The sequence below is a fragment of the Pezoporus wallicus genome, unplaced genomic scaffold (assembly GCF_028554395.1).
Source record: "Pezoporus wallicus isolate ANWC-B61680 ecotype Strahan unplaced genomic scaffold, APGP_CSIRO_Pwel_v1 contig_227, whole genome shotgun sequence".
NCBI lineage: Eukaryota > Metazoa > Chordata > Aves > Psittaciformes > Psittacidae > Pezoporus > Pezoporus wallicus.
The window spans coordinates 3483697-3507807 of NW_026635704.1; the positions used below are offsets into that span (position 1 = coordinate 3483697).

The window sequence follows — 24111 nt, forward strand, 5'->3', positions numbered from 1 at the left end:
CCACTGCTTGAACCCTTTAGATGAGTATTACCTTAGCAATACTCATGTTAAAATTCAATGAGCTTATTTAGAGAATATTTGGGAAATAAAGTAATTTCTTGGTTACATAGATAGTCAAAAGGAAAAATCTTATTGGTCACTTCTGGACTTTCAGTCTACTTACGCATAAATTCCTTAAATGTGCTCCATTGTCTGGTTGCTTACTTAATGCTGATGAAGCAGCTACAAATAGTAAAGTCTTTACCAGTCCAACTTTGGAGAGAACTGCATTAGGGGATAAAAGACTGAACTCAAAAGATACTGTAATTGTTTGGTACTTAGTACCTTCAAATTTATTTTTCTAGCAAGGATTAAGACAGATTAATTCATTTTTTTTTTTTTACACATCATAAAAACAGCCAGTTAAAGTAAGTTTCTAATTATTCTTTTACTAGAGCTACCAGGATACAGAATACATAGGGGAAAAATAATGACAGATATTCTTTAAAAAGTACTTAAGTCTTTAAATAAGTTTATTTGACCTACGAAGAAACACAAAGTGAGGTTTTACAGGGAGGCTTTGGATTACCTTTAAAAAGGGAGTCAAAGGAGGGAGGAAAAAACCCAAACAAAAAATAGAAGAAAACTTTGGCTCCCACACTCTTCCAGCCATTTTTAATCTCACAGACATACTGCCATTAAGAAAACGTTACATTTTAGTGGCAGTCAACATAATAGGAAATTATATTGTTTAGGCTTAAAAGGTTATGAATGTTTTACCCTGTACCCTATGTACATGTACTAGAACCCTTCAGGTGCCGGAGAGCCTTAGCAGGCTCTGCCACTTTCCACACACACCATCAAGTGCACAAGACCCCAAATTTATTAAGGTGAATGGCCTCCCCCAAAAGTAGAATCAGGTATTTATACATACGTGTTGCTAAGCATTGTATGAGGAAGCAGACCAAGTGTGAAACATCTGCTCATTCTTGTTCAGAGCACCAGACCCCTGTTTTCTTTTTCTGAAACTGCTGGACCAGGAGCACTAGCAGTGGCACTGGGGGTAGCATTAAATAGCATGAAAGACAGTCTCACCTCACCCCTGCCCAACATCCTAATCCTTTTGTAACACAGTCATCTGAAAGGCTGTTTGACCTTTTACTGCATTGCTGTAACTTTTCATCCCATCTTAAAAAGTGACTGTTCAGTCTCTGGGAGACAGATTCCAAGTCTGTGAATCCCTTTTAATTAGACAAGGACTATTGCAAAACAGCCTTTGGAGAGGATTACTCTTCAGGTTATCCTTTCTACATCAAATTATAAGCAACTTCAAGTTATCAAGGAACTAGTTTCTCTTTTTCAGCTTTCCTGTGAAGCAGTTTTCCTGCCACCTCTGGCAGTTCAAAGACATAGTTGACATACACCTGGAGACAGAATCCACTGACAGAAGAGTCCTGCATATTGCAAGCCAAACACCACTGTAGGCATTTTTGTTCTCCCCTCCTCCGCTGGGTCAACATCCTTACCTCTCTGTAAGAGTTAAAAGGAGTGAACAGGTGCTTCCTTAAACATTACTGTAGTTTCCCCACTTAAAAACAAGCAAACAACCCGAAAGAAACTACACAACAACTATACTGTTCTAATAATAACCAAGTTGGAAAGACACTACTGAACAAACAAGCACATGAATCCAGACACTACATCGAGTAGAATAAGATAAGCTGAAAGACTACCAACAGAATTTGGAACAGCTGCCTTATGCACCCTGAGTATACCAGAAACTCATGAATGCATCAGATGGATTGCTATGACTCCTGATGACAGCAAGACATCAGCAAGCACCAAATCAAGCACAACTCTACTGCTTCTGTAAGTCTTCCACTAAGACAAATTTAAGGCTTGAGCACTGAAGAATCACAAGTGTGTGACTGTTAAAAATATTCTTATATGTAAGAATAAAAATGTATTTACTAAAATGAACAATGCATGGCAGTTATTTACATGCAAACTGCTATCCAGTCTTTCTCCAAGTGCCAAAAGCTTGTGTTCCATTCCCACAGCTATTTCCTCATAGGGAAAATCTAGATCAATATGAACTTGAAGTTCAGTTCCGTTAAACAAACCAGAGTAATGACATGAATGAAGGATGGTTAGTTGTTTTTTGTGCTTCCCCCACTCCCCACCAAATGCTGAGAAAACACTCTATAAAGAATTTGAGATGTGTTTTTCTGTCAGAACATTAAATCAAAGGAAGATCATCTACTCAATCAGAACCAGAATTACAGCCCTGTAGTTCCCATTTGCTTTCTGCCATAGAACTATTTTCCAGGGATAAAAGCAAAACAGTTTGAACAGCTACAGTTCTGCATTATGACATGCTCATGAGCTGGTAGACCCAACAGCTAAAAGGATCTGAAACTCATCGTAAAGTTATATCCAGTCCTTAACGCAGTTCTCCTGCTTGCTTATACATGAATATGTTGCATGGCAGCACACAACAGTAGTATTCTTGTTCTATAATACAAGGTTCTTAAGCACAGCTGCGACAAAAAAAAAATTTTCTTTGTTCAGTTTTTAATATTAGATGATCAAATGACTGGGGAAAACCCAGACATGCTACAAAACAAATACCTTCCACATCATCTTGCCATTTAGAAAAGAAACAAGATTTTGGTTTTTTTTTAACTAAAAAGAACCAAACTCTTTAAACACACCTTTGCAGGTTATGAACTGGTTATTTTTGCATATGTCCTTTATACAAATCATTATATTCTTTTGCAACTTAGTTTTATAGTTTATATATGAACACAAAGAAAAAAACAAACCCAAGTTTTCTTTGCAAAGGCTGGCAAGTGTTTGCAATGCTTTAGATAAGACATTAGGAAAAAAATTCTTTACTGTGAGGGTGGTGAGACACTGGAACAGGTTGCCCAGAGAAGCTGTGGCTGCTCCATCCCTGTAAATGTGCAGGGCCAGGCTGAACGAGGCTTTAAGTAACTTGATCTAGTGGTAGTGTCCCTGCTGATGACATGGGGGATTGGAACGAGATGATCTTTAATGTGCCGTCCAACTCTAACCCCTTTATCTTGTTCATATCTCTCCTAAAAAGTCAATTAGACAATTACAGCAAGCTCAGAGCAGGCTGATAACTCCAGAAGTCTATTTTTAATTCATGTATTCAGTGAGCCAGAGGATTTAATAAACAAATAAATAAAGAAAAATCTTGTTGCAGAATCCATTAGACTGGCCCTGTTCCTACATAGCTTTAAACCTATTATATACAACAGGATAGAATCCAACCACATACTCTTGAAGGCTGGTTTAACTCACCCAAACTCCTCCATGTGATCTACTGCCTTCTATGGGAATTTCTGTGGTCATGCATGTACACATACAGACGTGTGTATTTATCTGAAAAAGTATTGTCTAGAATAGCAAACTATTCTTCAATCAACATGAAATGAATTCAGGCATGTGAAATAAGAATCAGTGCTGTCACTAAAAAAAAAACAACCAAAAAACCAGCAACTTGGTTCTGTTGTAGCTTAGTCCACCACACGTGAGGAGTTCAGGAAAATAAAGATGATTACTAAGAAGGCACTGCCTAACACCACCCTGTGCATTTTGCATTTGCTTCAAGATCCAGAGTGACTAATTTTCCATAATTAAGAAAACTGTAGCATAACAGAGTTGGTAATGCCTCCAGCCACATTCATGACAGTTTTCAATAGAAGGCTGATTTGCTTAACATTAAATTACACTTGCACAGAAGAGTAAGGATCCATGATGATCCACACTTTTGGCAGTTTAACATAGCCTTCATTCTTCATGATGGAAGAATAAAACTCTTTACATCCATTCTAATGCATATATGACAAATGCAGAGTATACTACACGTATATAAAAGTATGCATTTTCCGGTAATTAAATAAGAGTGATTGGGAGTAGGGAAAGGATACCCAGAGAGAGAGAGCACTCAACTTATTTTCAGGGGTTTATTACAAATGTTTTTCAGCCTGCTTCTTATCTCCATTGCATGCACTAACCCAAACCACAGAAGGAACGTTCTTTTCTTCAGCTTCTGAAGACCAACTAGACAATTTGCTCGAACTGATTGCTGAGAGCTTCCTTTTTGCCCTTCCTAGGAATGAAAGTTGTCTTAAAAGAAAGTGGAAGACTTCCCAGTTATTTTTGTTATTTTAAATACTCCAGGAGGGGAGAGCTTTCTACTTTCACATAGCTTTATAAACTCAAAAATGCATGCTGTTCCCACATAATATAAATTCTTAGCTGAAATAAAGGTAACAGCATTTAAAATATGACCTGAATTTGCCTTACTACAGTAATGGTATTTGGGGAAAGAATAATTTATTAGTCTTGAAACCTAACATGACTTTAAATATAAGATTGTAGAGTTATAAATTCCACTTAAGTTTAAAAACAAACAAATGTAAAATACCAGATTATGAGGAACCAATTCAAGTTTGACTTCAAAGAGATCTTATCAGTTCAGATCTTCCACTACAAGTGATTGATGCTATGCCTTATGTTACGAACATTAACTGGAGGTTTTTCTTGGGGCTTTTTGATCCTTTGCATGTGAACACAGAAAATGAAATAATATGTATTTTCTTAAATACTCTTTATCTTGTCCAGTCCCAAACTACATATCCTTCCCTTCTTCATACAGCTTATCTAGAGAGGTTTTAAGTCCTTAAACTTGTATTCAATAGTCATGTGCAGACAAACCATGAGAAGGAGTTTCACATATACAGTGCTACAGGGATAATATGAAATACCACTAGTCATTATACTTAACATGCTTATCCACGTTTTGGAAAAGGCGTAAGTATGATGTGCACAGGCCAGTTATGAAGCTGCACTTCTTCAAGACCCTGCACTCTGGGGATTTAAAAAAAGCCAACAAATCGCACAGCCTTATTGAATTTATCTCAATCAAAAGAAAACAACTAAAATATTAAAAAAAAACTAAACCAGTTGTGTCAGACAGTTGTAAGTAATTGCACAGCAAGACAAAGCTTCTGCCCATAAAGTGAAAGATTTCTTGATGACTGCAGCACAACAAATACCTCCCAGGGCTAAACAACCATGCAAGGCTGCAAGTCTAAACCATAACTAGATGATTTTAACTGGCTACAAAAGGCTGTTTTTATTAAGAACACGCTAAGTAATAACTAATGACGTACATTTTTCATCTCTAAAAATAGATCTGCATCTTCAGTGAAACACAGCCTTAGATTTCTTTTGGACTGTGGCACCAGTCAATGGGCTGAGTAACATCTGCTCCATGCTTTTACTAATCTGCTCAACACATCAATTGTCTAGGCATTACAAAATATCTAAACCACACAAAATTTAAGAAAACACTGCAAAGTCAAGACTTCCCCAATGCAAAATGGTAACTCTTCTACTGGTGGGCAAGCGACAGCTCTGTTATCTTACTTGCACCATTTTGTTTCTCTACTATTATTCAGAAGTCTGTGGAGGGGAACCCTTTCCATCTCATTCAATAAAAGCAAATCTTTTCTAGAACAGGCAGCAAATAAGTTAAACTTGGTAAGCACAGAGAGAGGCAAGTTTCCCTCACAGCTCAGCCAGGATGCTGGATTAAAAAGAAGAAAGTTTTTTGAAAATTAACTCAACTTTCTAAGCTCAAATGGTACCTGACCTGAAAAGTAAGTTGAAGAAAGCCAGGACTTTAGAGGAAAAAAAACCAAAATCCAACAAAACAAACCAACCAACCAAACAAGTAAAAGGCAACACAAACCAAAACACCCACACAAAACCCCAGTATTTCCCCACATTTGTATAGTTCCACTGTGTCAAAGATGCTAAAATGGGAGAAGAAATAATCCCACAATATAACTATTACTCACACAGTTATCTTGGAGATTGAAAAAAAAAATATGTTACAATTCAATTAAGGACTGCCAAAGGTCTGGCAAGGTAAGAAATATGGGTTGTGACATTGGGCAGTGGAAACAAATGAACATGGGAACAAAGTTTCAAACTGTATGTCCTATAAACCTGGGGGATAGAGGTGATGACACAGGGAAAGGGAAAACGTTCAAATCCAAAGTTTAACAAGCTCTTTAAAATTTCGGCAGTCAAGAAGTTACAGTGGCAATGGGAACTTAAAATTACAAAGAAGTTACTATCATAGCTTGCTTAATTAAGCACTATGTTACAAAAAGCATTTGTGGAATACATGCTGATATACAAAGCTTGCCTAATAACCCAGAGTTCATATTGCCTAAGTAACAGCTGCAGAACTGACCCTTGTACAGCAGCTAGAGCCTCCCAGCAGTGCTGCGCTTAGCGTTTAAGAAAAAAATGCCACTTTTTTGTTCTAGCCCATGCTAAGTGATTAAAAAATAAGCAAAATTAATCAAAGAATTAGCTAAACCAGCTAATTATGGGCTAAATGCAATTAGTAATCTACAGAATAAATAAAAATGTTGTATTTCAGGGATTGCTTTCAGTACACTTTAAAAAGACTACCAACATTAAGAATTCCAACATGTCCTGATGACTTCTGTCTACTGGTTTGCTCATCTGCAAGGAGTGTGTAGAGCACTTCATATGATGCCATAACTTACAACAAAAGCAGAAGAGCATTTCAAAAGACATGTGAATGTCTCTTGCAAAGGATTACGGATTATAAACCCCATTTATTTTATGACATTGGTCAGTACTTGGAGCCCATTATTTCAAAGTCCTGAAAATATCTGTTCCTACCAATGATATATCCATTATGTACATGCTAGAACTACCTGGTTGTAAGGATCCTAAAACGTTAAGGATCAGCACAAACCAACAGTTTTTTTTTTTGTAAAGAGAAAACAGGCATATACAGGATGCAACAAGAGCATCCAACTGTGGAACACAAACAATGATATCCAGCTCTGTTATGGATATTAGGTGGAAGATCATCTTTGTGGTAACAGAAAAGCACTCTAAGAACACACTCTTACACAGGTACAGGAGAAGTATCAGCACATCCAGCTAAACTAAATTCAGGTATTTATCAATCAGCATGAGTTCAAACTATATAAAAGTTAAAGTTATTTTTAAATAAGATTTATTCGGTTTAATTGTAAAACTTAAAACTGGTTTTGGGATGATAAACTTGAGGGTTTGCTGAGGCAGCATATATAAATAACAGACTGCAACTGCAGTCTAAAATCAACTGTCAGAGCAGAAACCTCTCTTGCAATACAGGTTAATTCTGACAAGAGTCAACAGGTGTGTAGTTAAAAAAAAGAAACTGTAGTAAAGCATTACTTTTGTTATACACCTACCACTTCAGAACTCCCCTTGCTTGACAAGGCATCTATGTGTTTGATTTCCATTAATTCAGGGAAGCAGTGTTTCTTTGTATGTTTTATACACTTCTGTACATAAACACATCTAAATTTCACTATCAAGTCAAAACTTAAGTATTGTGCAAGCAGCTATAGTACCTTTAAAATGAAAAAAAACCCCAACAAAACAAAAACACAAACAAACAAGCAAACAAAAAACATTACTATCTCCATTTTCCCTTCCTCAATCCCTGCATCATTACTTTCAGTTTCTGTTGAACAGGAAAGCTTTTACTTCTAACACTTTCAGTTTCAGTTTAGCAGGGAAGTGCAAAAGAATGAGTTCTGCTTGAGAAAGTCATCCAAAATTAGGACAGCAAGCAGGAGTCAGGGGAAATGGAACAAAAGAGGAGCTAGATGATACTACAAGACAATAGCTAAGAAAAAAAAAAAAAATCTGCCTATGGCTTACTTCGACATTACATAAGCCTTGATTATACCACAGTGGTTAGCACTTTGTCTAAAGCCAGTCTGCCTTTACCTCACTTGCTCCCAAAACAGTTTAAAATATGAGCCTGGAAATGAGAATTGGAATTGCTTCTATAAAGTGATTTGTAATGTTTGTACAGTTTCTAGGAAATCAGCAGCTAAACAGTCTTGTAGACAAGTGTTTGCAGTTCTCTGGAAATAAAATATAAAAAAAAAAAAGGAAAAGAAAAGACCAAAAAAACAAGACAGAAACCAAAGGTACAAGACTCTGACCAAGCCCTGCAAATCAGTGCAATAAATACATATGCCTAAAAAAGTCTTCATCTTGAGGTTAGCTAAAGCATCCTAAGAATTTGGTGCAGATTAACATTTTCGCTTGTAAAAATAAAATGAAAAAAGAAAAAAAGGAACTCAGATAATACAGGGCACAATAATAATCACCTCAAGGTTTCAAGCCCTTTCTGTCTAAAGTAGACATTAAAAAGAAAAAGACAATTGTAGTGGAAAGCTTCCATTTTATGTGGGTTCATCTTCAAGAACAAACAAACCCAAACCAGTGCACCAGCAAAGCTCCCTCATCTCAGTTATAGCCACCTGAGACAGATCCACTTATTTATGTGGGAGGACACTTAGCAGACACACCCCTTTTCACAATTACGGGTTATGACATTAAGTGTTTCCAAATGTAGGTTACAGGGGAGCTTCAAAACATCATGTGCAGCACGAGACATTAGTTTGGGGAAAGCTGTGACAGGCAAGAACATGTTCTTCGAGAGCTATTTTACAACATACACTAAAACAAGCCTTTGAGACTTCATAATATTTTGGGAACTTAAATGCACAGCTCATCAAGCTGACTGTTTTCATTTGACATAACGAAAGAATGGGTATGCTTCTAGAGAAAGGTTGCTTTCAAACATATATAGAAGCTTCTCTTCTAATATACTACTTATTTTGAGACTCTAGAGATTATTAGTGTTCTGATACTAGCCCATGTATTTGCATACCTTTTTGCTATCTAGCAGTAGCTCCTTAAAATATACATTTCATTTTCCTCTAAGATTTTGATAACATCCTCTTAACTTGCCCCAGTTCATGTACAAGACATACAAGGGCAAACCAAAACGAAGCTATTATTTACAAGCTTGCATTTAAAAAGAAACAAAGCCCACACCAACACCGTTGCTCAACTTTGTTTATTCTGTGATGTCTTTCTGCTGTCCCCGAATTCACCATTTCCCCTCTGCTATGTATTTCCTCCATGTTGAACTACAAGAATATTCCTCCTCTCTCTAGCAAAGGTACATTTTTTAGGTTCGCTCCACCAGGAAAACCTTGGGGACAGGGATAGAGTTATTTGCCACTAGAAATGCTGTAAAATATCAAGCTGATAATATTCTTTATTCTAAGACCTTTGTATACATCATGAGTCTCTTCCTCTGTGCAAGACTGAAAATGATTACCTTATACAAGGCAATTTTCCCTTATCCCTTCTCTGACAAATAAACCCTTCCCCATTCTAAATATTCTCCTCTTATCTAGGGCAGCATTTCCACTTCTTTGCAAAGAGAAGCATGAAGCACCTGCAGCTCTCCCAAGATCCAAATCAAACATTTATGTCAGGCCCTGATCTGCCAGAGCTGAAACAATAATCCAGCATTTCCTCGCTGCGATATGGAGATCAAGAGAGCATTTTCTGATTGTGACACAGATTTACTTCAAAATTCAACACAGAGTCTTGAGAGTGTTGAGTTTCTTTCAGAGGGCCAAGAGTTGGAGATGGTTTATTTTTCAAATTGCATTGTTTCTGAACAGGTGTTTAATGCTCTAGTTTACTATGACAACCACCCATGTTACAGATTACACGCAGTATCTTTCACGATCCTTTTGTTCAAGCAGCTACATTGCTCTCTAGATGAAGGCCACCAACCTGTATCTTTGCCTTCTCGTAGCCATACTGGTCACAACATACTTTCAGAGGCTACAGGAAGAAAAACATTTTAAAAATACACTTTTTTAAAATGAATATTTAAAATTCTAGAGGTAAATAACGTAACAGTTAAGTATCAGAAGAAATATTTTACAAAGAGTATTATTAATTCCATGGAGTAGGAATTGCATCTTCTTTCCTTTCACTGGTTGTACTGGTATCCTACATAAGAGCCTACTGGAATCTTACGGGATATAAAAAAGCCCATGACTTGTTGTTTTAGAATTAGAGCACTACAATTCTGGCAAACATTGCTTATACCTTTTGTGCATTGCTGTATTTCTCCTCCCCTCATCTACCAACAGGAATGAAGGAATCCAATAACATGGAAACACAGTTTTACAAAGACAGACATAAGACTACCCAACATCTGTGGTGCACATAGATAACCACCAAAAATCCATGCATATCACACAACTTTACAAGAAAATGCAAAGCAAGCTAACACAAAAGCAAATCAGCATTTCCATGCTAACAGAAAAGCGAGATTTATGGCAACTGCTAAGAGGCCAAATAAGCCCTCTGCTTAGATCATAAAAAAAAAAAAAAAAACAACAAAACACAACCCTGCAGTATGACTGTTCTGTTTCCTGCAGGAAATGAGATGCTTGTATTAGATACCCCTGTGGTTTTCATACTGTAAATGTATCAGCTGGTACAAATCCTCTGGAGAGGACTATTAACTAATGCTTAGAAAGAGCAGTGGCAACAGCAGACCGCATATAGCACCTCAGAGAGGAGGGGACAAAAGCTGACAAGTCACCCCTGGAAAAAAAAATTTGAGGGCCAACAGCTGAAGAATACATCCTGTAGTAAAGGCGATGTCTGCGAGGAACATGCATACCAACACCCGCTTATTTCCCCTTACACCACTCACTGCTTCTCTAAATAAGGAGCCTACTGCTCATCAGCACTCCTCTCATTTAGGAGCCACAAGCCCATACGACCGCTCCTCATTAAACCACCCCTAGCTACACACGGTAGTCATCCACGAGCTATGCACATCTCACGCATAGCCATTTTTCCTCCTTTCTGCTGCAGTTTTTCCATTATGTTTCCCAGCTGCTCTGGCACTAAGACTAGACCTCGCCGAGGCAGCCCCCCTTGACGGGGCAGGGCTCCTTTCCTCCGGCAGACCCCTCTGCTCCTCCATCAGCATCGCTCCCTCCCGGCGGCCTGGGTGGAGCCGCTCTCCCTCGCAGGACAAGCGCCGACCGTGTTCCCTCCATTGCAAAACGACTGCCAGGACCAGAAAGGGGGAGGAGGGAAGGGGGGGGGGGGGGGAAGGGAAGAAAAAGGTGTAAACCTGTCTGGGGGAGAGCCCAGGCACGGAGACGGGAGGGCAGGGCTGGGGGGAGGGAGGGAGAGCAGGGGGCAGCGGGGAGACAAAGGAGGGATGGAGGGCGCCCAAGGAAAACGGGGGAAGCCGGGGAGGGGGCGCTGCCGGGGAGCCCCGCGGGCACCTGCCCGCCCAGGCAGACGCCTCGCACACGCAGATCCCTGCACATACACACACACGTACCCAGCAGCAGCAGGCGGTGCGTCTGCTTGTACTCCCGTTTCTGCTCCTTGAGCGCCCGGTCGATGCTCTTACTGACTTTCCTCGCCTCCTTCTCCGCCTCCCGCTCCTCTAGGCGCAGCTTCTCCCAGGTTCTCTGCAGCGCCGGCGGCTGGTGCAGCGCCTGCTGCCGCGCCGCCTTCCCCGCGCCGCCGGGGCCGCCGGCTTTGGGCAGCGGCGGCCGCTCGGGGGTCGCCCCGTTACCGCCGCCGTTCTGCAGTAGCAGCGGCGGCCCGTCCGCCTCCCCGCCGGGCTTACCGCCGGGCCGAAGCGGGGCGCCGAGGGGCTGCGGCTGCGGGGCGGCGTGAGGCTCCGCCGGCGCTTCGGGCTCCGAGGTGGCGCCGGTGCTGGAGATGGAGCCACCGCCGGCGTCGCCGAAGAGCCGCGGGCGCAGACTGTAGCAGAGCCCCATGGCTCGATGCCCCCGCCGGGGACGGGCTGTGGTGCGGCGGGGTTGGCCTCAGCGCTTCCCGCCGGCCCTACGCGTGGGGCAGGCGGCGGCGGGCTGAGAAGGGGCACCTCGGAGCCCCTCACGGCCCCGCTGGGCCATCTTGCATTTTCCTCCCCGGGAGGCGGCAACGGTTTCTGAGCGCCGATCACCTGACACCGAGCTGCCACCGCCGGGTCCACTTTACCGTAAATACCCCAGCGCCAGCCCACCGCGCAGCACCGGGCGCCGGCGGGGGAAGGGCGGGAGCACGCCGCCCGCGCCGCCACACAGGCGCACACACGTTCGCAGCCGCCCCCCCCTCCCCTTCAACCGGCTCCGCCATCCCCTCACACCACCCCGCCCGATGCCTGCCCGCCTGCGCCGAGGGGGCGAGGGTCCACCCTCTCCGCGCACAGGCGGGTAGACCCTCGCTGCTTACACCACCCGCCCCCTCGTTTCCTCCCTCATGGAAGGGCCGCTGGGCCGCCTGTGTGAGCCCCGGGAGCTGCAACCCTTCCCTCGGTGATGGGGGGGATACGGCGTGGCCGCCTTCTAAGGGGCGGCCCAGGCCCAAGCCGCTGCCGGCATTGCCAAGGCCGAGGCTTCTGATAATTGAAGGTCCCCCTCAGAATGACAGCGGCCGGTGGGGAGGCCCTGCAAGCCCCGCCGCCATCCTCACAGCTACAGCACGGTGTTCAGCCCCTGTGCACATATGCGGCTTCTCGCCCATAGGCTGACTAACGGTGCCGTGGGAGGAAGGCTTTGGGTGCGACGGGTAGGAGAAAATAATAGGCGGTGTTTGGGTTTGCTCGCGCTGTCAGCGTTGGCAGTAGTAGTAGTGTGGGCTTGTGGAGGGAAGGCTGGTGCTTGGAGTCAGCCTGTTCAAAGCTGGTGGCAGCCCTCCTCATGGGAAATCTTGGACAAATTCAGGCTAGTCAGAATGAGTCTCAAATGTGGCTCCTTCTGCTTTGTCCATCTCCACATTCTTCATCATCTTAGTCCTTTTTTTTCAGGGGCATGTGGCTACTGGATGAAGCAGTGTGTCTCTTAAACCAAAGGTCATGTTGCATGTTCACTATTATGACTGATTTATACCTTGGCATAATTTAGACCCTCTTAGTTCAGTAACATCAACTATGTTCATTATTCAGGCTGGAGAAGAGAAGGCTCCAGAGGGACCTTAGAGCAACCTTCCAGTACCTAAAAGGGGCTGAGAGTAAAGGTGGAGAGGGACTTTTACAAGCATGTGTAGTGACAGGCCAAGGGGCTTTAAACTGAAAGAGAGTACATTTAGATTAGGTATTAGGAAGAAATTCTTTATTATAAAGATGGTGAGACACTGGAACAGGTTAGCTGGAGAAGCTGTGGCTGCCCATCCACATAAATGTTCAAGGCTGGGTTGGGTGGGGTTTTGAGCGACCTGGTCTAGTGGAAGGTGTCTTTATTCTTAAGAATGATCTTTAAGATCCCTTCCAACCCAAACCATTCTAGCATGCTATGATTCATGAACTTCTTTATTAATGCAGTGTCTCTTTGGATTTTGTAATAACCCTGTAATATCAGGTCATTGGTTTTGTCTCCTAATTTTCTCCAGTGACCAATATTATATTAAAAGATGCCACTATGCATGTACTGCTGTATGAAAAAATGGAGGAAGGTCAATTCCTATACTTTTTTCTGAAAAACAAGTTACAGCAAATTTGCCACAGTTTTTTTCATTCCTGGATATAAGAAGCAGAATTGTTTTTATGACAGATTTATTTGTGTCAAACAATTTAGCAAATGTCCTCTAAAATATGCATTTGGTAAATGCAGTGAGTTGTGCATTAACATTCACTGGGAAAAAAAAAAACACCAACCCAAAACAACACACCACCCTACATTAGCATAAAATAAATAGATGCCTTTTAACTGAAAGCATCAACTGTCTTTGACTGCACCACACAAAGGAAATTTTGCCAGTGAAAATATTAGCAGGATCCGGCACACTGCAGACTTTGCTCTCTTATACCGTTCAAAATGCTTAACAACTATTTTGATAGATGCCTTAGCTCCAAGAAGAGCATCCAATAGCTGTTGCTTCTATTGCGTGTTTTAATACATGATTATATAGTGTCCTGGTTGCAATCTTTTTGCAAAACACATAAGCAGTTACATCACAGCAAAGGATGTTTCACCACTATTGCAGCGGTGCTGTGTCTTTTTTTGTGACTGTTTTTGTGGACCATAAGGGTATAAGATCTGTTAGGTTGTGAATGAAAGATTTCAATTTTCTGCTGAAAACAGAGCAGGAATTTGGATAAGTAGAATCTAAATGTTCAATCTGGACTGAATAGCCAGGATCCTGGGATTAGTGGCTGTACCCTTTTCAGTGTAATTGGATCACAGAGGAGAATTTGCTACTCATCCAACAAAACAGTCAAAACATGAAGAAAAATACCAAAGTAATGGTGAAAAGGAGTTAATATTTGGGGCTGAATGTCAACATGCATATTTAATTTTGTGAAGGTGATTTTTAGAGCATGGTGCATTCAACAGCATTTGCAGAATCATGAGCTCTTTTTCAAGTAGTAAAAGAAATGCTGTAACCTGGAGAAATTCGTTCAGATTAGGTAATAATGTGCTTCTGGGCATGTACATCTATACTCAGAGATGAGCAGGCAAGGGGTGATATATTCAGGGTTACAGAGGAGACCTGGCAGAATATGTACTGTAAAATGACATTCTTTGTAAAGAATTTTGAAATATTAGACAATGTAATAACAACCATGAATAGATAGCATCCTTGAAAAACAGGCCACTCAGCCAATCACCGATATAAATTACCTATAAAAATGTCAGACAAAGTAAGTTGGGTCTCCTGAAAGATCTTTTTGTGACCTACAAGAGCAAATTTGGTCTTGAGGGAAAAGTATTCTTAGGTTTTTTTCCTTATGACTTCTAATAAAGAACAGTAAGCAGCCTGTCTTTTTTCTTTCCTCAGAGGAACAGCGGTCATCACTACTTCTGAATGAGCATGGACTGGGATTTTCAAGAATTTAAAGTGAGATGATTGATATAATGCAGTTTTCTGATCTAAATACTCTTTGGAGGATCTTTCATGGAATGTGCAATATTTTCTAAGGTTAGTCATCCAAATCAGAGCTTAATGACTGGCTTAGATTTCAGTAGTACTGATTACTTATGATTTTCATTGTATGGACTGAAGTTAGAATCTTAGACTTGTAGAACAGCCCAAGACTGTTTTATGGGGAAGGGACCCCAGAAGGCGTCTTTCGAAAGGTGATTTGGTCCAGCCTTTTGTGGGAAAGGTAGCCTAGATGAGGTTATTCAGCACCTTGTGTAATCGCATCTTTAAAAACTCCAGTGTTGGGTGCTCTGTCATGTTCCTGGGGAGATTCTTCTAGTGAATTGATTGCTCTCACTGTAAAAACATTCTTTCTCATATCAAGACAAAACAGGAATACTATGATGAAATCACTCTTGAGCCTTTGCTTCTTCAGGGAGAAGGTCCCTCCTGAGCCTTCTCCAGAGAGAAGAGATCTACCTCCTTCGACATCCTTATGGGGCATGTTCTCTGAACCTTTGATCAAACTTTTGATCATCTCTGTGGCCCTGCTTTGGACCTTCTCCAGTCTGTCCACATCTTTTTTTGAGTTTGTGGGGAGAGTTAATTAAAATATATATACAGAGAGAGAATTTGGTCTGAACTAAAGTAGACGCTTTAAACTGTTTTTTGTTTCTTGCATTCAGTGTATAGTTTCACCTCAGAAATAAGTAATTAGAGGCAGTTTCCAGTCGTATGTAGCAGCTGGGTATGTTCACAAGATGGCTTTACTTACTTCAAGGAGTAAGGTATTTATAGAAAGTAAATATATAAATATTATTTCTATGAAGAAGGGTCTTTACTATTTCTTAAAAAGGAGTGAAATTTATGCATTTCTTGAGCACTCTTATGAAAATAATTTGTATTTTTTTTCTGGTTTTATAATAATTTCTATTTATGAATAATTCCCTATACTATGTAGCTTTTTGGGATAGATGCATTGTTCCAAGTTTTAACCAAGAGATGGGTGTTTGTGATCAAACTTAAATGCAGTTAAGTGCAGTTGCCTGGAGGATGTAACTGTGTTGGAATTAAAGAGACCCCAGTTAAATGGACCTGTAAGAAGTTTGATAAGGCAAGAATCTTAAACACAGGGAGAAGCTTTCCTGGGGCTGGATATTTGTCCATCTTCTTGTTTCTCCAATTAGTTCCTCAGTGAATGGGTTTATCCATATTCTCTCTAGAGTTCTGCCATAATGTTTTTATATATCTTGTCAGAATGTGAATTGAAAAAATGTAATTTCAGAGCCTGCACTGGGATATTTTTTTCTAAATTATTTCGGTGTTTCATCCTCAAGATTTTTCAGGACCTCAGTGATTATTAGGAAAAAATGTTGCAGGGTTTTAGGTGTTTGTGAAAGAGGAAAGTTACATGATAGAAGAAAAAAAAAAATCAGAGAACTGTGTGCTGTGACAAACTAGATGTTTGCAAAACTCCTGCTGAGGTTAATTTTCCTCATGGATAAAGGGTCTAGGAGGTACCCAGCTTCCATCAGATCTCTTATCTTCTTTGATAGGCACTTGTCAAAACCCACTTGTTTTCTGTGTGATGAATACTACTATGTTTGTTCTTAAGGTTTATAATAAACTCTAAACTGTGTTCATATTGTGCCTGTATTGCCTTACTGTAACATTTCTGGGTTATGGGAAAAGGAAAATACTGTTTTATGATATATATTTTTCTCCCTAAAGGCTGAAATCTGTGTTACTGGTAGAAAGCCTACCAGTAGCATAGCTACATCAACAAATCTTCTGTTTGTGAAACGTATGGAGGTTAGATGAGTCTGCTGACATTCTGTGAGTCTCTGGAAGTCCAAAGAATTCCCTTGGTCTTCTCTTTGAGAGATACCTTAAACCTGCAGTGTAGTTTCCTTCCTTGTGATCTGAAAAGCTATGCAAAGGTATAAATATGGTAATTTTTTGCATTGTGTGTGAATGCACTGGCTGCCTTTCCTCTCCAAACTCTTTACAGGACACCTCGGGATCTGTAACTTCTCCATCCTATAGTCTCTTCTTCCCAGCATCATCTCCAGAGCTATGATATCCAGGAATAAAAGTAGCTTCACAATTTACATTGATATTAGCATTTTCTATACTAGTCATTTAGGGAGCCAATTTTAACTGGTAAATCAATGCAGTCACCTACTGCTCACTAGTCCTGCGGAAATCTCAGCTATGTGAATCCCATGAATTATTTTAAGCTCATTCTTTAAAGATTCTGTTTTGTTTCACTGATAGATCAGTAAATAAACAAGTAAATTATTTTGGACTGCAGTAAATCCTTCTAGTTTCTATAACATGCCCAGACACAATAAATATAATGCCCCTGTTTTCACAGAACAATTCCAACCTTCACCACAAATTTTATATGCCACTTTTACTTACTGGTTGCTTGAAGCTTCTCAAAAAGTGGGACCAAAATAAGGCTTATAGTGGGAATTCAGCTACAAATGTGATAGTTGTAGAGGAACAGTTATCCAAATCTAATTTTATCAAATCATCTCTCAGTCATCACCATGGTATTTTGTTGCGCCTTGTCATATCTGAGTATGATAGCAATAAAACAATTTAACATTTCTTTATGGAGAGCCTCTTTCTCATAAATGCTGTAAACAATTTGCAGCTCTTTAAAGCAGGATTTTAGTTTGTCACTGATAATAAAAGAATAAAGGATTTAGGTTTATTAAAAGTGCCATTAGTACCACTTGTATTAATGTTGCCTTATACATCCCATTATTAGACTCTCTTTTGCTCTGCTTAAAACCATACAAAATGGGATTTGGGCTATATTTCACCTGCTGAAGTCTATTTTGACCTGAATGGTTTTGTTCATTGTAACTTCCAAAAAGTACCTCAGCCATTTTCACAAAAAGTTTAATGAAAAACATAGTGTTAACAAGTTAAAAAAGTCTTGTCTTTCAGAAGGACTAATAGTTTATCACTATTGCATCAGTCATGATAGATCTTTTTGCTGTAAGAGAGGTGATTACCAGTATATAGAAGACATTTTAAGCAATGTCAGAGTAGACAAGCTTAAGGGAATTTACTGCAAGTACCAAAATAAGATAAAGTAGGTCAGCTTGCTTGAAAAGTAGGCTCTGAGCATATGAAGAAAGAAAAGAGATTTAAAATACAAATTGTGGGAGAAACCAATTTTATGTGGTACTGTATAAAACAGGGAAGGGTAGGAGCAAAACAAAGCAATTTAGAGTTTTTGTATACTTAACAGTGTTATCAGCACAATTCGCTATTGTCAGAGGCATAACTTTTGATTTCTTTGTAGCATTTAGTTTGTTGCTACCTTTAAAGGAATTTAAATAACAAACTTATGAGGCTCCCAGTGATTTCTCTTAAACACCTTTGTAAAGATTTCTTTAAAAAGTCTGTTGAGCCATGTTTGAATCAAGTGTTTGCAATATTTTTTTTGTTTTATGAGTATAGTTTTTGCTCTGAGAAAATTTGATCGAATCTGACCAAATAGTAACACTTTAAAAACTGTAACTTGCACAATCTGAAGGACAGAGCAGAAAACCATCCCGGCATTCTTCTGTGATGAGGAATGGTCCTCCTTGTTGCAGACCTGATCCAGGCAGAGGAAAAGGATGTGGCTTTAGGAACACTTCCATTAAGAGACTCTGATCCTATTTTGCGTGTGAATAATGTATGTATCTATTGCATACTGCATTTCTTTTAAGTCAGGGAAGCATGCTTTATCTTGTGCAACCTCAATTCGTTCCCATATAAATATTCATTGTGACGCAGTCTTCAACTTCAAACAAACAACTTCAGACTAAGCTGTTTCTTTTGGGGACTTTCTGCTCTTCATGTGAACAGCCAGCAGAGCTGTAAAAGAAATCCCAGCTAGCTATAGGGACTTCTAGAACCTTGTGAATATTTGGGGAAAAAAAAATCTTCTCTTTTAGAAGATATTTTTGTGTTATTGCTTTAATGCAAAAACTAAAGTAAAGCAAGACAACAAGAAACTGAAATGAACTAATGCATAAATGGAGATCATCATACGAATTTAACTTTAATTTCAATATTAAACAAATTAGTCTTTCCATTTCAACTGAGAATCAACCTAAACAATATATTGAATAATAGAATCATAGAAAAATCTTGTTTGGAAGGGAACTCTGGATATCACGGTTTGAATATGCGTTTTGGAGGCTAAGAAAAAGAGGGGAAACAATATAAGCATGAATAGACAATAAAATTTGGTCCATAAAATAATTCTTTTCTGCAGTGCATTTTTTTCTGTGAAAACTGATGGAATTTTTAAAATTGGAATATTCAATCCAAAAAGTAAATTAGAGTAAATCAGGATTTTCAGTTCCTTCCAAGACTAACCACTTAACAGGACTGAAATAGCTTTCCCTAGGAAACCAGTGAAAATGGGAAATATTTAATCAATATCCTTATTTTAGAAATCAAGAAGAAAGAGCAGGAAGGAATATTAGACGAAGAGCACCATTTATAAAAATATGTTGAAATGCTGTTTGTCTTAGGATAAACGTATTTAAGTAGTTTTAACAGGAGATAAATGTTCATGGATCTTTATGGCTAGCAAAGTTAATTATGATTTCTTTTCACTGAGAAATCCACTCAGTGGTGGAAACCCTAGAGCAATATTTGTAAATATTGTAATAATTTCTTAGGCCTGAGTTTTCTAGATTCCCAGTAAGAATTTAATTGGCCTGTGCATTAACATGGAAGAAGCTTTCCCAATCCTTTTTTCCCTTGTCTTACGCTTTTTCATTTCTTGATTCACTACCAAGGAAATATATTAGGAACCTGAATTCTCAGCAGCCTTTCCACACTTCTCAGTATTGGCATAGCAGAGAAGTTTGAATACCTCAAGAAGCATGGCCTCTTCTGCATTTCTCATTGCTGAGGAGAGACTGTCCCTTTCAAGCAGCTTTATGCCAAACCCAAAATCTAGACTGATTCCTCTCCTCACAGAATGTAAACAGAGAGGATCATCTGCTTTTCTCATCTTCTGCTTTTCACTCCTTTTCAGCCTTCATTCGTGGCTTTGAATAGAAATACCAGGCAGCTTTCAAGAGTACAAATATGTTTAAAGTCAAAGTACTACTAAAAATAGGCTCTAACTAGTCATACTGGCTTGTTAATCCTGTGCGCATGTCTGGTTGTTCCTCAGGACAACGTACATTCCCCTGCATTGCTTAGTTGCAGGGATATATATGTTGACAATGATACTAGCATTAGGTTTCTACAGTTTCTCATGAGGTAGAACTTTTCAGCCTTACAAAAGATCTCCCAAAAATTAAATCCTGTAAGTGACAGATGTCAGTAGCTGCTTTCCAGCAAGCTAGAACAAAGCCTTTCATCTTTCAAGTTCTTATTTTAAAGAGGTTATACCCAGGTGACACAATGGAGATATGGAAAGGTTTGGTAGTATTTTATTAAAGATTTTTATTAGAGCATCATGCTTATTATTTTATACTTCTACAACACTAAAGTGGTGTAGAGTCTGTGAATATCACAGTTTCTCTTGAATAGATGCCTGCTTATGGCTAAGGTTCAGTAACACAAACTTATGTAGCTATTTGATAATTTTTATTTTTTATGTGCTAGTAGCAGAGCCACTGTGAAGATGTGAAAATGTGCACAGAACATTATTCTTAAGAATATTCAAAGGGTCTTTATATTTAGAAAAGATAATCAAATTACAAAAAAAAAAACAATTACAGATAAGCAGCTTCAGAGAAGCATTTAAATCTCTATGGATAATAAGTATAATCAATATATAATTAAACCCATAATATTTCTACCCTTAAAGATGGCTTTTAGACCTCAGTTCATTCTGCCTTAACTTACAGTTACTAATTTCCATCTGATTTCATGTAAGGTATCTTAAAAAGCAGTGTATTGACAAACAGAGCTTTCTGACTGTATAGCAACAGACTTCTGCTTTCTGTATATTAGTTTTCTTCCAGTGGCTGTTGTGAGCAACTTCAGGTCCAACTTGAGACAGATTTAATTGAGCATTATTTAGGTTGGTTCTTACAGCAGTACATTGCAAAAAGTTATACCTTTATGCAGGCCTTAATGAAAGCTTTAATGTTACAAATGTGGAATTCTGTCATTCTCCTAAAGGGACATGTGTTGGTTCTTAATGGAGAGTGCCTAAGTTTCAGTGTTGCTCTCTAGTCCTAAATTATGCAGATGATCAGGCTAGCAAGACCCTGAAACCAGGGTGGACAAAGAAGAAAAGGGGATGAAAGTACTTGGCTTGCATGGCAGGAATTACAGTTCTGTTTCTCGCACTGGGGCTCTCGCAGTCCTACTGTGCTATCACAGACCATTTCTCATCTTTAATAGTGGTGAGTGGCAAAGCCAGCACTGGAAGGTGCCTTGGACATTTTTAATTGTAAACACTATAGCCAGAAAGGCAAAAAAAGGAAAAAAAAAGAGATGTGCTAGAAACTCTGGGAGGTTGATTAGGCTATGATTAGGTTCTCCTGAAAATGCTTAACTTCCTGTGATGTTAGTGAAGGAACTGCATATAGCACTTCAAGTGGAATGTATTTACCCTGTCTGTATGACTTCTTTATTATTAATATTGGTTGAAAAAGTTTTGATTACTACTAACTTTGTGGAGTTTTTTGTTTTCTTTTTTCTTTAGGAAGAGTGGTAGCAAGGTAAAATCAAGCTGTTAAAAATACAATTAGGGAGCAAAGGACCCACCATCTGCTGCCTGGGTTTTGTAGGCAGAGGTGGGTCCTAGGGCTTTTCTACACTTGCTGCCTTTAGGAACTCTATGAAGGTTCCCAGCTGCTTGAATATATAGCATTCTTTGGCCAGGGTTGTTTGACATTTTCTTATGAGATCTGAAGTTCAAACAAGTTTATAACTATTCATGGTGCCTGTAGTGCCATCATGCAGGGTCCAGAGGAAACCTTGGAACAGGGTCTTATATTTGTGATAGACTTCCTTTTGTAGCTGGAGACACTATGCACTCTTTGATCCCTGTAGTCAATAATTTTCATTGAAATTATGTCTGTCTCTTTTGGAACTGGAAACTACAGGCATCAAGAGTTTTGGAGTGATGATGTGGGAAAAGTGCTCTAATTTGCTCTCTTTCCTGCCTTCTGGGGAAAATAGCTGGCCATAGCCTCCAGAAGATATAGTCAGAGTTCTTTTCCTTTTTTTCCCCACCATTTTGGGAATCTGGCGATGCTTGTGGGAAGACAGCAGCTGATACTATTCCTACAAGAGATAAGAAATTCTATGTCTGTGAGACTCAGTACCATGGGAAAATGCTTTTTCCTGTTCCTCAGACCTACTTTTTTTCTACTTCTTATTCAATATAGTTCCTTCAGGCTTCATTGAATTCTCCCTTTACTTGGTCCTGCAAAAAAACTATACTTTTAAAGAAGCAGGGATAACATGCAGGTTATTAGTACAGAGAAACTTCCTGTCAAAAAGTCTTATTCTTAGAGATTATTCTTTGTCTGAGGCAATGAATCCCTTTTCTTCAAAACCACCATGCTATCCTTGTCTTTCTCTCTTATTTCTTTTGATGCATAAAAAAAATACATTACAGACTGAAAGTGCCATCTGTGAGATATTTTCAAAAACCTCTACAGAATGTCCCTTCAAGTTCACGCTTTTCTCTAATTTTGATCACTTATGTTGTGCTGCACAACATAAATATACAGCCTTTTCCAGAATGATGCCCATGTAAACCATATAAATATAATGCCATGTTGTACTTTTTAATTGTGCTAGTTAGAATTTAGTCTATTTAGATGAATTAATGGGTTGCTTAATTTCCCAGCAAGCACATCCTCTTGACAAGTGCATTTACAAGGTAACTCTTGCGATAATGGGAAATTCTGCGCAGGATGTATCTGAAACACCACTGTGATTTAAGTAAAGGCAAAGCAGTTTCTTTGGATCTGTCATCATATCTGTACAATAAGGGGGAAGAAGGTCAGTTCATCCACAGTCCACTGTCACTCTGAAGTGACTGCTTATTGTCAGAAGTCTAGTGTATGTTAATCCTAGTCATATGTCTGTGCAAAGTAGCATTGTGGTACTGTATCCTTCCCTGCATGTTTATATGAAATGCAGCAAATAGTCTATGAAGGAAGTTCACAACAAAATGTGAATATTTCTCAAGTTCATGACTAAAACCATCATGCCACTTGAGAACTTAATGGTTTGTCCTGGGTTTAGACAAGCATGGGCATGGGAATAATATTAACTGCCTGTTTGTTAAATGTCATTCTTGAGCAAGCCCAAGTGAACTTTAGCATTTCCAGAGTAGGAGCTGAATTGATGGGCTGGGTTAAATACAGTAATAAGGAGGGAGCTGAACCTGGAAAACTGATGAAGGGTTGGTCTGGACCATAAAATAAAGAAGGGGCATTTGGTGCTGGCTTTCCTTTCACGGAGGCTAGCTAATGATGTTGAAGTTACATGAAAAGCAGGGCCCAGTGTCAGGCAGAGCCAGTCACTATTGGCTGAACTTGCAGGAAAGCTGACAGTGGTAAGTGGATGTGCAATTGTTACTAATCATTTATGTCAAGCACTTTTTTTTGTAAACCTTTGTGAACTGTGCCATTTACTTTGTATTCAAAGGCTTCTGCAAGGAAAATGCTGTCTCTGCTTAAGCTCTGTGGGTCAGTTGGTATTGGTGACATAATATTGGATGGTACTTCTGGGGGAACCTTAGGCAGGCAGCAGAATGGGGAGCACACTAAGTACAGAGAAAGCTTGTGAGAGGTGGGAGAACTGTCTGAACACTCCCTCCCCACCCCCATCCCCTTAGAAACAATATGTAATTTTGTGGATGGAGCCTCTGATAAATGAAACTCCACCATCAACAGCTACTAAGATAGAGGGCATAAGGCTGTTGCTTCTGCTCTCCTTGTAGCTCAGGGTATTTTTGTTGCAGAGAACAAGGCTGCCATAGGGAGCTGTAACACGTTATTTCCCTGTTCCTGTGTCAGTGAGGTGACTTCTTGGCCTCTGATCACTGCTCAGGACCACATCTTTTCATTGTGCAATCTTACCATGGGGGTGTGTGAACCAAGCCAGAGGCAGAAGTCTCCAGGGTGCCAATTGCTGCTGGAGTGATTAGAAACCTCTGCTTTGGAGTGGAGCCATAACACCAGTGGGATTGCTTTTGGCCATCTCTGTACTTGGGTAAGAGACACAAAATTTGTTGTAAGTTCTCTGGGCTGTCTTCGATCAGCTTCAGAG

The 24111-nt window shown here is 39.7% G+C and overlaps 1 protein-coding gene and 1 long non-coding RNA gene across 4 annotated transcripts in view; one reads left to right on the forward strand and one right to left on the reverse strand.

The window, feature by feature from the left end:
* The window catches only part of GNAL (G protein subunit alpha L), a 192510-nt gene extending 180399 nt beyond the window's left edge, over positions 1–12111 (reverse strand). The window contains exon 1 of the mRNA XM_057397448.1: positions 11306–12111. Coding sequence (XP_057253431.1) covers positions 11306–11753 — 448 coding nt within the window. The 5' untranslated portion in view covers positions 11754–12111. The remainder of the gene's footprint in view (positions 1–11305) is intronic.
* Positions 12112–12197: 86 nt separating this feature from the next.
* On the forward strand, positions 12198–15766 carry LOC130592848 (uncharacterized). Of its 3 annotated transcripts, XR_008970682.1 has the most exons (4): positions 12198–12262; positions 12923–12987; positions 14755–14895; positions 15525–15766. It is a non-coding gene; the product is annotated as an uncharacterized LOC130592848 (long non-coding RNA). The 3 variants fall into 3 exon arrangements; XR_008970680.1 differs by lacking the exon at positions 15525–15766 and having other exon boundaries at positions 14755–15207; XR_008970681.1 differs by lacking the exons at positions 12198–12262; positions 15525–15766 and adding an exon at positions 12338–12546 and having other exon boundaries at positions 14755–15207.
* Positions 15767–24111: the final 8345 nt, after the last annotated feature.